Source organism: Diabrotica undecimpunctata, chromosome 5, assembly GCF_040954645.1.
Source record: "Diabrotica undecimpunctata isolate CICGRU chromosome 5, icDiaUnde3, whole genome shotgun sequence".
Taxonomy (NCBI): Eukaryota; Metazoa; Arthropoda; class Insecta; order Coleoptera; family Chrysomelidae; genus Diabrotica; species Diabrotica undecimpunctata.
Window position 1 is genome coordinate 24720098 of NC_092807.1, and position 13246 is coordinate 24733343.

Genomic DNA, 13246 nt, shown 5'->3' on the forward strand with positions numbered 1-13246 from the left:
AATTCATGAAAGTATAATTAAAACATGACAATTTAATTGAGCTTGTTGATGTATAAATAATAAATAGAACGCTGTGATTAAGCCAAAATTTTCCTTTAAATTAACCACGACTCCTTGCTTTTTCAATATGCATTAAATATCTGTCGTCTGTCAATCAAAAGACAAATGTCAAATTGTGATTACTGGCATAATATTGCATTGAGGAATTACAAGTAAATTTCTCAGCTTGTATTCTTGAAATTAAACTTATAAAAATGCCTCTTATGAATGAGTTTGGTGCAATGACTGGTCCTGATGATTGGAGAGATGCTGCTCACAGTACAGGCGTAAGTTACATTTCGATATAATTTTATTTATCATCTATTAAATTATAAACTAATATTTCAGACCTCTATTATGGCCGCAGAGTTTGACGGCGGCGTTGTTATAGGAGCAGATTCTCGCACAACTACTGGGTAAATAAAAAAAATTTAAGCCAAAACCCTCATAATTTAGATCTATATTTCTAGGGCTTACATAGCAAACCGTGTAGCAGACAAACTCACCAAAGTCACTGACCATATCTACTGTTGTCGTTCCGGATCTGCAGCAGATACACAAGCAATTGCAGACATTGTTGCTTATCATCTTAATTTTCATGGGTAAGATTTTTATAGGGAGCTGAGCTGTATTAAACATAATGGAAAATCATCCATAATATGCATTTTCAATATTCTGACAAATACAATAGTTATAAAAGTGTGCTAAGTATCTTTTAATTTGTTCTGTGGAACAGTGTTTGAATACAATACTGTAGATTTGGATTTCGATTTGTCAAAGCGCTAAATTCAAAAACGAAACTGTTTTTGGTGATTAATATTTATATTTCTGTGATTGATTTGGTGATGTTATATATGTTCTATAGATTTAGTTACAAATCAAATTTTTTTTATAATTGCTGGGATGGACACAGTACATTTTATCAGATCAATATAGTAAAGGGGAAATGATTCTTTTGTTAGTTCGGTTTTCCTGTGGGAACAGTCTAATATTATGTAGGTTTTATTATATTTTAAAATTTTATTTAACTAATAAAAAAACTGATTTCTTACAATATTTAACATTAAGTAGTAGAGAATATGCAATGCTTCATATTTAATTGATTTAACTGCAATACAATATTTATTTTTGATTTCCTAGTTATAACTGATCATGACTATGGTGTTTTATTTTTAGCAACTGATAATGAAATATTCAAAATTTATAGCAAGTTGTTGTTTACAATACTAATTCCAATTTGTGACTCATTTATCAAATACTTTATTGTCTCAAAAAATAAACACATACAATTAATAAAAAAAGGACAGCACAAAACAGATGTGAATATAAAATGAAACTGTATTTGGACAATTGAAATAGTTTTAGAAACAAAAAAACCTCTAATAAGAAGAAATAGGATGGAATGCTGTAGATGAAAAATAATCACAGTGTTTATGAAATTATAAATTCCCACACTTGGAACTACATATTCACACACTAACAACAAGAGAAATCATAAGGTTTCTTACCTGGCGAAACTGAATTCAATAAAATTCAAATAACTAACTAAATTCAAATAAAAATCTAATACCGTCATTATGTTATATTCACACACTGTTTATCCAAATATTGAACTGACCTTGTACTCCCTAACACAGTTATCTCCAAAGCATTGATGTGCTCCTAGTAATAATATTTCATTGGGTTTAATACATTTATTTAAACATACTTTTTAACAAAGTCTCCAAGAATCAACAATGTCCCAAAACCCATGTTCTAACAATGATCTTGACAAGTAGTGACAACTGACAAAGAGTCTCCATACATTGTGCCTAGAGCCCCGTGACCGTAATCATAACCTACTGATATGACATCTTTCCCCTTACATTTGATAGTCCTTAAAACGCACTGGAGGCCTTTTGATTCTAGCACTAGTTCTATTTTCAGCATTCATCTGGGAGGTTGAAGGTTCCTCTACTCCACAACTCTGATTTCCAGATGAGGAGTTTAATGATCTATCATTATGTGCGAAATCAGTATTCTTCTTAATTTCCGCTTTAACTAGGGAAGGCCTCAAGTGATAACTGTTTCGCCTGACCACTTCCCCATTTTCTTTCTGCAATAAATAAGATCTGGGTGCCTCATCTATTTTTTCCAGAATTTTACCTGGTCTCCATTCTCTACCCTCTCTGACACCTACATTCTCTCCTGGCACTATTTCTCTTCTTACCTTGGTGTTTCTATCATAATAATTTTTATATTCGTTTCTTTTTGCCTCTAGTTTCTCCCACTCTTCCTTTAGATTAACGTCTTTGTGCTTTTTATTTGATGGTAGCTTCGATCTAAGAACCCTGTTAGTCACTAATTGGGCCGGTGTTTTATCTGTTCCATTTATTGGAGTATTTCGATACTCCAGGAGCGCCATATCTAAGTCGTCACACTTTCTAAGCATGTTTTTTGCAATTTGAACGGCTCGTTCTGCCTGCCCATTAGACCGTGGATAGCGGGGACTGGACGTTACAAACCGAAAATCCCAGTCTTTAGCAAATTGCTGACAATGCCACGAATTATAAGGCATGTTATCTGATATGACTTCATAGGGTATTCCGTGTGTTGAAAAAATTTTCTTTAACTCCTTGATGACCACCTGTGAAGTTTTTGAATTAATTTTCACTATATCGAGCCATTTAGAAAAATAATCGATCAGAACTAGATATGACTGTCCACCATAATCTAATATATCACTTGCTACCTTTTCAAAAGGTGCTTGAGGCAACTCTCTAAGTAATAGTGGTTCTTTAGCATTGTGACTTTTAAATATCTCACACTTGCTACAATTTCTTACCCAGTCTTCTATACTTTTGTTCATTTGTGGCCAATGTAATATCTGTTTTGCTCTCTGTTGGGTTTTCTGAATGCCAAAATGACTTGAATGCAATAATCTTAGCATGCTCTCTCTCAATATTTTTGGGACTATAACTCTGTCTTTGTAAAATATTAGTCCGTCAAGTAAATATAGTTCATTTCTTATATAATAATAATACCTAATTGAATCGCTTACTCTTGACAAAGTTTTGGGCCACCCTTGTATACAATATTTCTTTACTAGTTTCAAATCCTCATCAGCATCCACTTCAGTCCTAAATTGTTCTCTCTTCTCATCAGTCATGTCAATAGTATGAACTATTTCTGTAATAAATTTATCATCATCCACTTCATCTTTTATAAAATTCCTCGATAATAAATCTGCCACATGCATGAACTTGCCTGGCTTAAATTTTACCTCTATGTCATATTTAGATAATCTTACCCTAATCCTTTGTAATCTCGGCGACATTATGTCCGCAATGCCTTTATGCATTAATGCCTCCAAAGGCTTATGGTCAGAATCAATTTGCACTTTCCTTCCGTAGATAAAATTGTGAAATTTATTGCATGCATAAAGGATTGCCAAGAACTCCTTTTCAATTTGACTCATATTTGACTCTGCTTTTGTTAGCGCCCTAGATGCAAATGCTACCGGTCTGTTATTCTGTAAGAGACAGCACCCCAAGCCATTACTACTACTGTCAGTCTGTATCACGGTTGGTAACTTCTCATTGAAATTGGCAAGCACACTACTTGACATAATTACTTCTTTTATTTTATTTAGTGCATCAGAATGTCTATATGTCCATACCCATGCATTACTTTTTTTTAAGAGTTCTCTTAAGGGCGTGGAAATCTCTGACAAGTTTGGAATGAATGCCCTTAAATAATTTACCATTCCCAAAATTTGTTGTAATTCCTTTTTATTTTCTGGATCCTTCAATCTTCTTATCGCTTCTACTTTTTTGTTGTCAGCTCTCATCCCATCTTTATCAAAGATATGACCCAAGTATCTAACACTTTCAACGCAATATTGTATTTTGTTTGGGTTAAATTTCACATTTAGTTCTCTAGCCCTATCTAACACCTTATTCAGTGTATTATTATGCTCTTCTATTGACTCACCACAAATTAATAGATCATCGAAGTAGACTATACAACCTGGAATATCTGCAAAATTTTCAGAATTTAATTTCTGGAAGTATTCAGGTGCTATGTTAAGACCAAATGGGAGGCGGCAAAATTTATATGTGCCAAATATAGTGCCAAAAGCACATAAATTACTGGATTGCTCATCCAGTTCTACTTGGTAAAAACCCTCCTTAAAATCTAGAACTGTAAAAAATGACTTACCCTGTAACATTGAACGAATCTCATCAACAGTAGGTATTATACAAAATTCCCGTTCCAATGCCTTGTTCAGGTCACGAGGATCTAGGCAGATACGTAATGATTTATCAGTTTTCTCAACAATTACCAGGTTACTAAGCCACTGCGTAGGACCATCAACCTTTGCTATGATTCCTCGCTTTTCAAGATCAATTAGTTGATTATTAAGTTTAGGCTTGATTGTAAGTGGGACTCTACGAGGTGGCCTAGCCACTGGCACTGCATTTTCTTTAAGCTTTAAACTACATTTTTTCTGAAATTTACCTAAACCTGAAAAAACATCCTTATTCATTTCTACAAATTTTTCTTTAGAATGCAGTGTTATGTTATCAATTTTATTAATTAAATCAAGCTCTATGGTAGAACATAAACCCAAGATAGGTGTTGATCTTTCCTTTACAACAACAAAATCTAATAAATGATCAATATTTTTATATTTACAGACAAGTTTTATTATACCCAAAGGAATGATCTTAAAACCACCATATGTCTCAAGTATGACCTTAGTTTCTTTTAATTTATTAATTTTGCAAACTTTTTCAACAAAAACCTTGGGTAAAATGTTAACCTGTGCCCCTGTATCTATTTTAAAAGGTATATCAATGTTATTAATTTTTAAATTTTCCATCCAGTCTTTATTATTTTTATTCTTAATTTCATTAACAGTGATTGATGAAATCAGGAAATCATCTACTTCATTATTTTCACTTTCTTCCACTTGTACCTCTCTTACTAACCTACCATGATAACACACTTTATCAAAATGCCCATATTTACCACACTTCCTACACTTTTTTCCATATGCTAGACACCTCCTTGGTCCATGGACATTCCCACAGTTTCTGCAGTTAAATTCACCTCTAGAAGAACTTGCACCCCTGACTGTTTGGATTGAATTATGCCCCTGCTTGACTTTACTTCCAATTGATTCAATTTTCACCTTCTCTAAGCTGTTCTGAACTTCTTTTATTTGAGCTTGGGATACTTCATGCATTTTACATATTTCAATAGCTTTAGTCAGATCTAAATTAATTGTTTTTAACATGCTTTGTTGTGCATCCTTACTATTGGTGCCTAATACTATTCTATCTCTGACCATTGAAAATGCTTCAACACCAAACTCACAATTTCTTACTTTATTTTTTAAATCTGTTAAAAAGTGGTCAAAAGGCTCTCCTTCTTCTTGAATGCGCTTATAAAACAAATATCTTTCATAAACCACGTTTTTTCTAGGGGTAACATAAGACTCAAATGCTTCCAATACATCTGCTAGCTTTCCTTGTTGGACCTCTGTTAATTCCAAACTGTTATAAATCTCAATGCCTTCTTCTCCAATTAAATTGAGTAAAATTGCTACCTTAACTTCATCACTTTTACCACTTTTTCCTGATGCCATCAGATATATTTCAAAACTTTGCTTAAATCGTTTAAAATTTTCGGCCACATTGCCTTCAAATGATAATGGATTTGGTAACCTTGCTTCCATGATTTTTGTTTAATTTCCACTAGACTGCGCCAAGTAATAATATTTCATTGGGTTTAATACATTTATTTAAACATACTTTTTAACAAAGTCTCCAAGAATCAACAATGTCCCAAAACCCATGTTCTAACAATGATCTTGACAAGTAGTGACAACTGACAAAGAGTCTCCATACATTGTGCCTAGAGCCCCGTGACCGTAATCATAACCTACTGATATGACACTCCTTTTGTCTTAGACCAAACATACTGTGGCTACATTTAAACACAATAATACTGTGAGGTCAATGAGAAAATGGGGCCAAACATGTTAAGAAAGGAAAAAAATAACAATAATTCATGTAGATTGTATGTATTTCATTACTACTATAGAGTAAAAATCAAAATTTATGAAAACAACTGGATCCCTTTTTTATGGAATTTCACAACTTGAATAATAGCACCCTGCTGAGCTGAATATTGAGTCTCTTAGAAAGATGGTAATACTATACCAGTTTTTGAAGACATACTTGAGTGAAATGACATTTATGACTTGTCAATGTAAAGATTGGTTATAGAAATTAAAAAAAAAAATCGGTTGCCTGTAAAGTCGGTTTTACGGGCGAAGATTTTACGTGACGTCTTTTTCTCGGTAGAATATTTATTGATATGAATATTATTAAATTGCACAATAGGAACAAGGAATTGAATGAAAATATGAATTGCACAAATTTTAACTATAGAAATATATTTTGTTTACTAAAACATTGTACATGTAAACTTAAACTTAACTAATTTCTATTTGAGTGATTTTGTTGAGGATAGGACGATGATAGGAGAAATATGAAATGAAAGGAAGTGTTTCTGCTGTAATGTGTCTTGAACGCCAAGAACGCTCGAGAAAGACAGAGACACAAGCACGCGCCTAATTCTCTAGTGCTGCGCGCGCAGCGGACCGATCATGTTTGAGTGGGAGAGAGACGCAAGGCATTCGCCGGTCCGGCGGGCCTCTCTCTCGTTCGGTGACTCATCGTAACAGACGTGAGCGGGCGTTACACTTTTTCATGAGTGACTCCGAGCCACAACCTAATTTAAGACGTTGTCACGTCAAAAATCAAAATTAGGTTCAGGGAGGAAGGAGCTTATTTGTATCTTGGTTGGTTTTGGTTTAAATGAGTTGCTCAGATAGTATTTCACCATGGTAACGAGGGCCTGTTCTAGTTTGTCTTCCATTTTCTCAAAGGTTCTTTCTTGGGCAGTGATAGTAGTTCATTTGTGTTTATATTAAAGAGGATGGGAGAGGGATCAGCTATCCTTTCTCTTCATCATGATATAGAATTGCCTGTTTTACATCAACTACTCAACAATTTTTACTAGGTGGTAAAATATGAGCTATCATAAAGTTTTCACAACAGATTTATGTGAGTCACTGTATCATCAGTGAGCTCAGGTCGACTAGTTGCAAGTCTTGTTATTTGTTTATTTTCGTAGTGCTATTTTATGAGATTCTGGTCGACTATGTTTTTTAATATATTTGGGATGAGTCTTTTGTATACCTTAAAAATATCACATTAGAGAGAGATTGGCTGGTAGTTTCTGGGTAAAGATACATTCTTATGCTGCTTTTAATGCACTATTATTTTAGCTAGCAGGCACTGTGCTTGATGACCAGGCCCATGTTTCTTATTTGTTTCTCACATGTAACATCCACAAACACATGACATTGTATTTGTAACCTGGTGTGAAAATGTCATAACATTCCAACCAACGAGGAGTTTATTGCACAGACTCCTGTAATTATGATTCTTTTGAATAGGTTGATAGTTCTATTCTACTATTATATTGAAAATTTAACATTTTACCATAAAACTTCAGTTCCAAATTAACATTTTTTTTTAATATTATCTATACTGCTGTTAAAATAAAAAAAATTGCATATTACTATAAAACTTCTGTTCCAAATTAACGTTTTTTTCTTTTCATAGTATGGAACTTGGTGAAGAACCCAAAGTAGAAGTAGGTGCTGCCATTTTCCAAGAACTTTGCTACAATTATAGAGATTCACTAATGGCTGGAATACTGGTAGCAGGTTGGGATAAGAAGAAAGGCGGTCAAGTCTATTCCATACCAATTGGTGGGATGTGTGTGAGGCAAGAAGTGTCAATAGGAGGATCAGGTTCCAGTTATGTTTATGGTTATGTAGATGCCAATTTCAAACCCAATATGAGCAAAGAAGAATGTGTGAAGTTTGTCACAAATAGTAAGTAATTTTCTTATGAATTACATAAATAAGTTCAATTTTCACAATAAAGTTTTCCATTATAATCGTGATTGGGTTATTTTTTAGTGATTTAAATGTTCTACTGATAAAAGAGTTAAGTTTTTCTACTTCATTATCGTGTTTACTTTTAGCTGTTGGGGCATAAATTAGTAAGATATTAATATCAATTTTTTTTGCCATTTAAGTGAAGTAGAGTATTTCTATCAGAAATAAGTGTAAAATTTTTCACATATTTTGTATATTATGGGCCTACTCCATTTTGATGGTGTTGATTATCTCCGGAATAGCAATAGTGTTCTGCCTTCTTTTTTATATATTCCACAAACTGTCATCCGAACTTCGCAGAGTCCCATTATTTGTATATTTAAGCATCTCATTTATTGAATGCCATCTAATTTTCCTAATTAGTAAAGAGGATAACTGAAATAATTGTATTGATAGTATTTTTTGTGTTAAATTACTTGGAAAATACATTATATGAGTCCGCTAGATGCAAAACTCTGTATTTGCAAAAATTGTAAAAATTGAGTTTTAGCTGACAGTTATTTGTCACATGTTATAGCTATCTGCTGATGTAGAAATTCAGCAGCAAAGTAAGGTATTTACTAAGAAAAAGGCATTAGAAATCTTGAATCAGACGCAAAACTCTGTATTTGTCAGCCTATGCCAGTTGCTTAACTGTGTAATTGCAATTGGCCAATCGCTTACATTGTTTGAGTCACATGACACGTCTCATGTGCACATGTCAATTATTCGATCATTCGCCATTACCGGTTTCACTGTTTGTTATTTGAGTACTAAAAACACCAAGTTTATTGCAAATAATTAACATTATGGATCTTCATGTGCATATTAGACCTTGTGAAAAAGGAAAAGGGAGAAAACGAGTTGTACAAACAGAAAAACGGAAACGAAATGTAATGAAACTTAAGAGGTAAGAGGTGTCTACAATTAACTAGATAGGTTTGGGACTTATTGTCAATATTTTTAGGCATAAACCTAAGGATTTACCCGGTTTTCCCACCTGTAACCATACAAAGAAAGTGTATTGTTGTATAGATTTAAAGATGCGAGACATTCAGCGTTTCCATAATAATCTGTATTCAACAACTGACAAAATAAAACAAGATATTTTTTTGCTGAAATTTTGTGAAGGTCAAAAGCCCAAGAGATCAGGTACAAACCTATATGGAATTTCAATTAAATATTTTGTTCCTACAGTAGAGGGTGGACTTTTAAGAGTATGCAAGACAGCATTTCTTGGAATAACTCATTTAAGTTCTGAAAGAATAGAGCGTGTTGTAAGAACGTTTGTTATCCGGGGTGAAATACCAAAAGAGAGAAGAGAGGGAGATACAACAAAAGGTAGATTTGATCCAATAAAATTATCTATCCAAACATTTATGGGGCGTTTGAACGGTGCAGAGAGTCATTATAATAGAGGACGATCGACTAGATTGTATTTACCATGTGATCTGAATTTTACAAAGCTTTACAGAATGTATTGTCAACGTCATCCACATCATTCCGTAAAGTTATCATATTTCCGAACATACGTTAATGAACACTACAACATATCATTCGGCACTCCCTTAGTAGCTGCTTGTTCTGCGTGTCTCAGAGCGAAGGAAATTTTGAGAAAAGAAAATTCAGAAGAAGAAAAGTTAAAGGTTATAACAGAGCAGAGAGTTCATACGTTAAGAGCTAAAGCCTTTTATTCTTTGTTAAAAAATGAATCAAATCATAACATACAATTATTTTCTTTTGATTGTCAAAAAAATCTTTCTTTGACAAAGCTTCCCGACCAGGCGGCTTATTTCTCACAGCAAATAAATTTTTATAATTTCACCATCGTGGCTGGAAATTCGAAATCCCATCTTTCTTCTGCAAATGTGACGTCATATGTGTGGCTGAAGTTTGAACATCCAAAAGATTCAAATGCTGTTGCCTCTGCTGTACATGATACTCTCATAAAATTCAACTTTAAAAATCAAATCGAAAAAGTTCACCTATTTGCAGATGGATGTGGTGGACAGAACAAAAATAGCACGATGATGTCTATGATAATCTACTGGTTGGTTTATGAAGCACCTGGTCACATCAAGGAAGTGGAGTTTACTTTCCTGTTGTTGGTCATTCCTTTTTGCCACCAGATAGGATTTTCGGTATGATAGAAAGGGAGATAAAAAAGAAGAACGTTGTAATAAACAGAAAAGAATATGAAGACATAATTGGAAAACACTCAAAGATGCTGAGACTTGGTAAAGACTGGCAGATATCAGACTGGAGAAAGACGAGTGACGTTGTTGTTAAAAAACCTTCCCAGTGGCATTTTAAATGTAATGCAACGAAACGATTTATATTTTCTAAGGACAAAGATTATATGGCTACGGTAAGGGGGGAAATATTTTATCGTTCTGACATAGGGTTCAGCAAGTCTATAATACGAAAAGGGAAAAAGATTTCTTTATTGAAACCAAAGTTACAACAGATTGGATGTTCATTGAAAGGAGATAAATCGTCGATAGGCACTCTCCTTAGAAACCATTTTGGAGAAAATTGGAGAGACCAGCCGGATCTCAAATTTTATAAAATTATTGATACTGTCGTACAAGCAAATAATAACGAGAGTGCTGCAGAAAATGATCATATTGATGATGAGGACCCATAGGAACTTTGAGTTTAGGGATTAATATAAATATATAATAATAATAGTCTCCCGTTTTATACCGCTGTCGCGGCTTTGGGAGTATAGCAGGGTAGTCTGCTATATCTAGGGCCTACGGTATACAAGGAAGGTAACATGGCCAGTGCTACGCTTCAACCGTCTATTATTACCCCTGGTTTTACCCAAGGTACTCATTTTTATTCAGGCTGAGTCGACCTGGGGCCTATAGACATTTTTAAAATGTCTAGATGTTCTTGCCGGCGGTGGGATTCGAACCCCGGACCATCGGCTTGCGAGTCAAGCATCCTACCGCTTGCGCTACGCAGGCCCAATAAATATATACATATTATAATTTGTAATACCTTTTTTACTTTGGATAAAAATAAACTTCACTAAAAGTTTACTTCCACATGCTTTCTTCCTTATTCCTAACACACTAGGTTTAGAAAACAGACTAATATAACAACTACTAATATCGTTAATGGTTGACTATTATCATGTATTTGCAAATGTTAGTTGCATAAATCTGTATTTACATAGTTCACTTGCAAAACTCGGTATTTTCAAATTTTTCTTCATTTTCTAGCAAACCCAATAACTTTTCTAAGAAAAAAATCATTATATTTTACCTAATAAAGCATTTATCTATCACAAAAAAGTGCCATTTATTATGTCTAAGGTTTTTTGCAAAATTTATCAGTTTTTTGCAAATAACTCAGTTTGACTTATACAGTAAATACAAAGTTTTGCATCTAGCGAACTCATATACTAATATTTATTAATTTTTTTAGCATTGGCACTTGCTATGTCCAGAGATGGTTCTTCAGGAGGTGTAGTCAGACTGGGAATCATCAATGAAGCTGGTATTGAACGAAGAGTTATTTTAGGAAATGAATTGCCCAAATTTTATGAAGGTTAATTAATTATTTTTTAAGCTTTGGTATGTTTTGGTATATATTAAAATAAAAAAAAATAAGTTTTGCACTAATTTTAGTTCATTTATTCCTTTTTTACGCCCCTAAATTAAACAAGTAGGTATCAGATTTAATCATATGAATAAATCATATTTATGTTCAATGTTAAAAGTTCTTCGTAAATAATTAATTATACTAATTAACTATGAGTTTATAATTATTCATAATGTTTAAACAGTACTGGTATTATTTTTTATCTAGAAATAAGTTAAATGTGATTTTATCAATTAATTTCAATATTTTGTGTATATGCATATTAAAAGTATGGAACCTGTGATGATGAATGAATCTTCTTTCCATTGTACTGGTCTTTGGAATGGACTGGTTGGACAGCATCTATTTACACTTGGGGGTGAATGAGTGTTTCTGGCAGTGGTTATACAGTTACTGAGTATGCCAAAATAGCTTAGCGTCCCTTAAGTATGCTTGGGGCGGTGTCTACAGGGCCGTATTAGTTGTGTAACGTAAACACACACACACACACACACATTAAGCATATTGCAAAGAAATAATTAATAAAATAATACAAAAACATATGTGGAGGTAAGGAACATTCGCACCTGCCGAAATGCGTATTTGCATTTTTAGTCAATATATGGCAGAGGGCATATCTCCACCAAAAATCACCTACATAAGTTCATCTTTTGCGGTTTATACTATAGCTAAGTGAGCAATACGATTTTGGCCGAAAATTAAAGTTATAATCCAACCCATTTGCCATTGTAAGGGAGGCTTGGTCTCATTACTAATTAATATGAGTGTACTAATATTATAGTTACCCTCATTTTTATGCCACTTCATGTGTTCATGAAGAGTGTTAAATATTCTCTGCTCCATCTTCACCAAAAGTCTGCATCTAATCGTTTCAGTAATTGCCAAAGACTTAAGTCTATTTAAACGAACATCCCTGTAATCCAGATGGGAATTATCTATTTATAAAGGTTTTAGTGTCAGAAAATGTCCAGGTGTTAACACTGAAAAATCATTTGGATCATTACCAATAAACAGGACATAAAGGACTATTTAAGACAGCCTCTAAGTCGTGTATTAAATCCTTCATAGGTTAAAACCTGTTCGCCTATGACTCTAGACAAATGTGTTTTTACGCTTTTTATAACGGCTTCAAACAATCCACTAAAATGGAAAGTTGCAGAAGGATTTAAATGCCATGTAATGACGTCGTTTGTATCAAAATAACATCATTTTTATGTTCAATGATAAAGTTCAGCTTCGGCAGTTACAGAAATTTGTTCATTATCATAATCACCCGCTCATGTATTAACTTCGATCCCTAGTACTTCTTTAGCTGTTTGTTTTATGATCTTTCTGCAAACTTCGCACTCCTCATTTATGTCTTTATGTTTTAGTCTGTTTAATGTTTATATTTTCTTTATATTCTCTATTTTTGCTCTTAAAAGATTTGTATCTTTCTAAATCGCATCTTTTTTTTTATACAGTAGGGCCTCGCTAATCCGGATTCCTTGTTCGGTGATCGCTTTAATCCGGTCGGGCAACCTGTCGTCAGTCTTTTGTTTACGCCGCCACGTAAACATTCAACATTAACAATAAAAGATTGCGGGTTATAGA

General features: G+C 33.6%; 1 protein-coding gene across 1 annotated transcript; it reads left to right on the plus strand.

Annotated features, from left to right (window-relative positions):
* The first annotated feature begins 165 nt into the window (after positions 1 to 165).
* Prosbeta1 (proteasome beta1 subunit) lies at positions 166 to 11673 on the plus strand. Its single transcript, XM_072531756.1, has 5 exons — positions 166 to 326; positions 388 to 455; positions 510 to 641; positions 7722 to 7996; positions 11477 to 11673. Exons 1-5 carry the CDS (start codon positions 255 to 257, stop codon positions 11602 to 11604), a joined length of 675 nt encoding a protein of 224 aa, XP_072387857.1. The 5' UTR covers positions 166 to 254; the 3' UTR covers positions 11605 to 11673.
* The last annotated feature ends 1573 nt before the right edge of the window (positions 11674 to 13246 follow it).

Coding starts and splice junctions, on each gene's coding strand:
- Prosbeta1 (XM_072531756.1), top strand. CDS start 255: ATGCCTCTTATGAATGAGTTTGGTGCAATGACTGGTCCTGATGATTGG. Junction 327..387: donor ATGCTGCTCACAGTACAGGC/GTAAGTTACATT, acceptor CTAATATTTCAG/ACCTCTATTATGGCCGCAGA. Junction 456..509: donor GATTCTCGCACAACTACTGG/GTAAATAAAAAA, acceptor CTATATTTCTAG/GGCTTACATAGCAAACCGTG.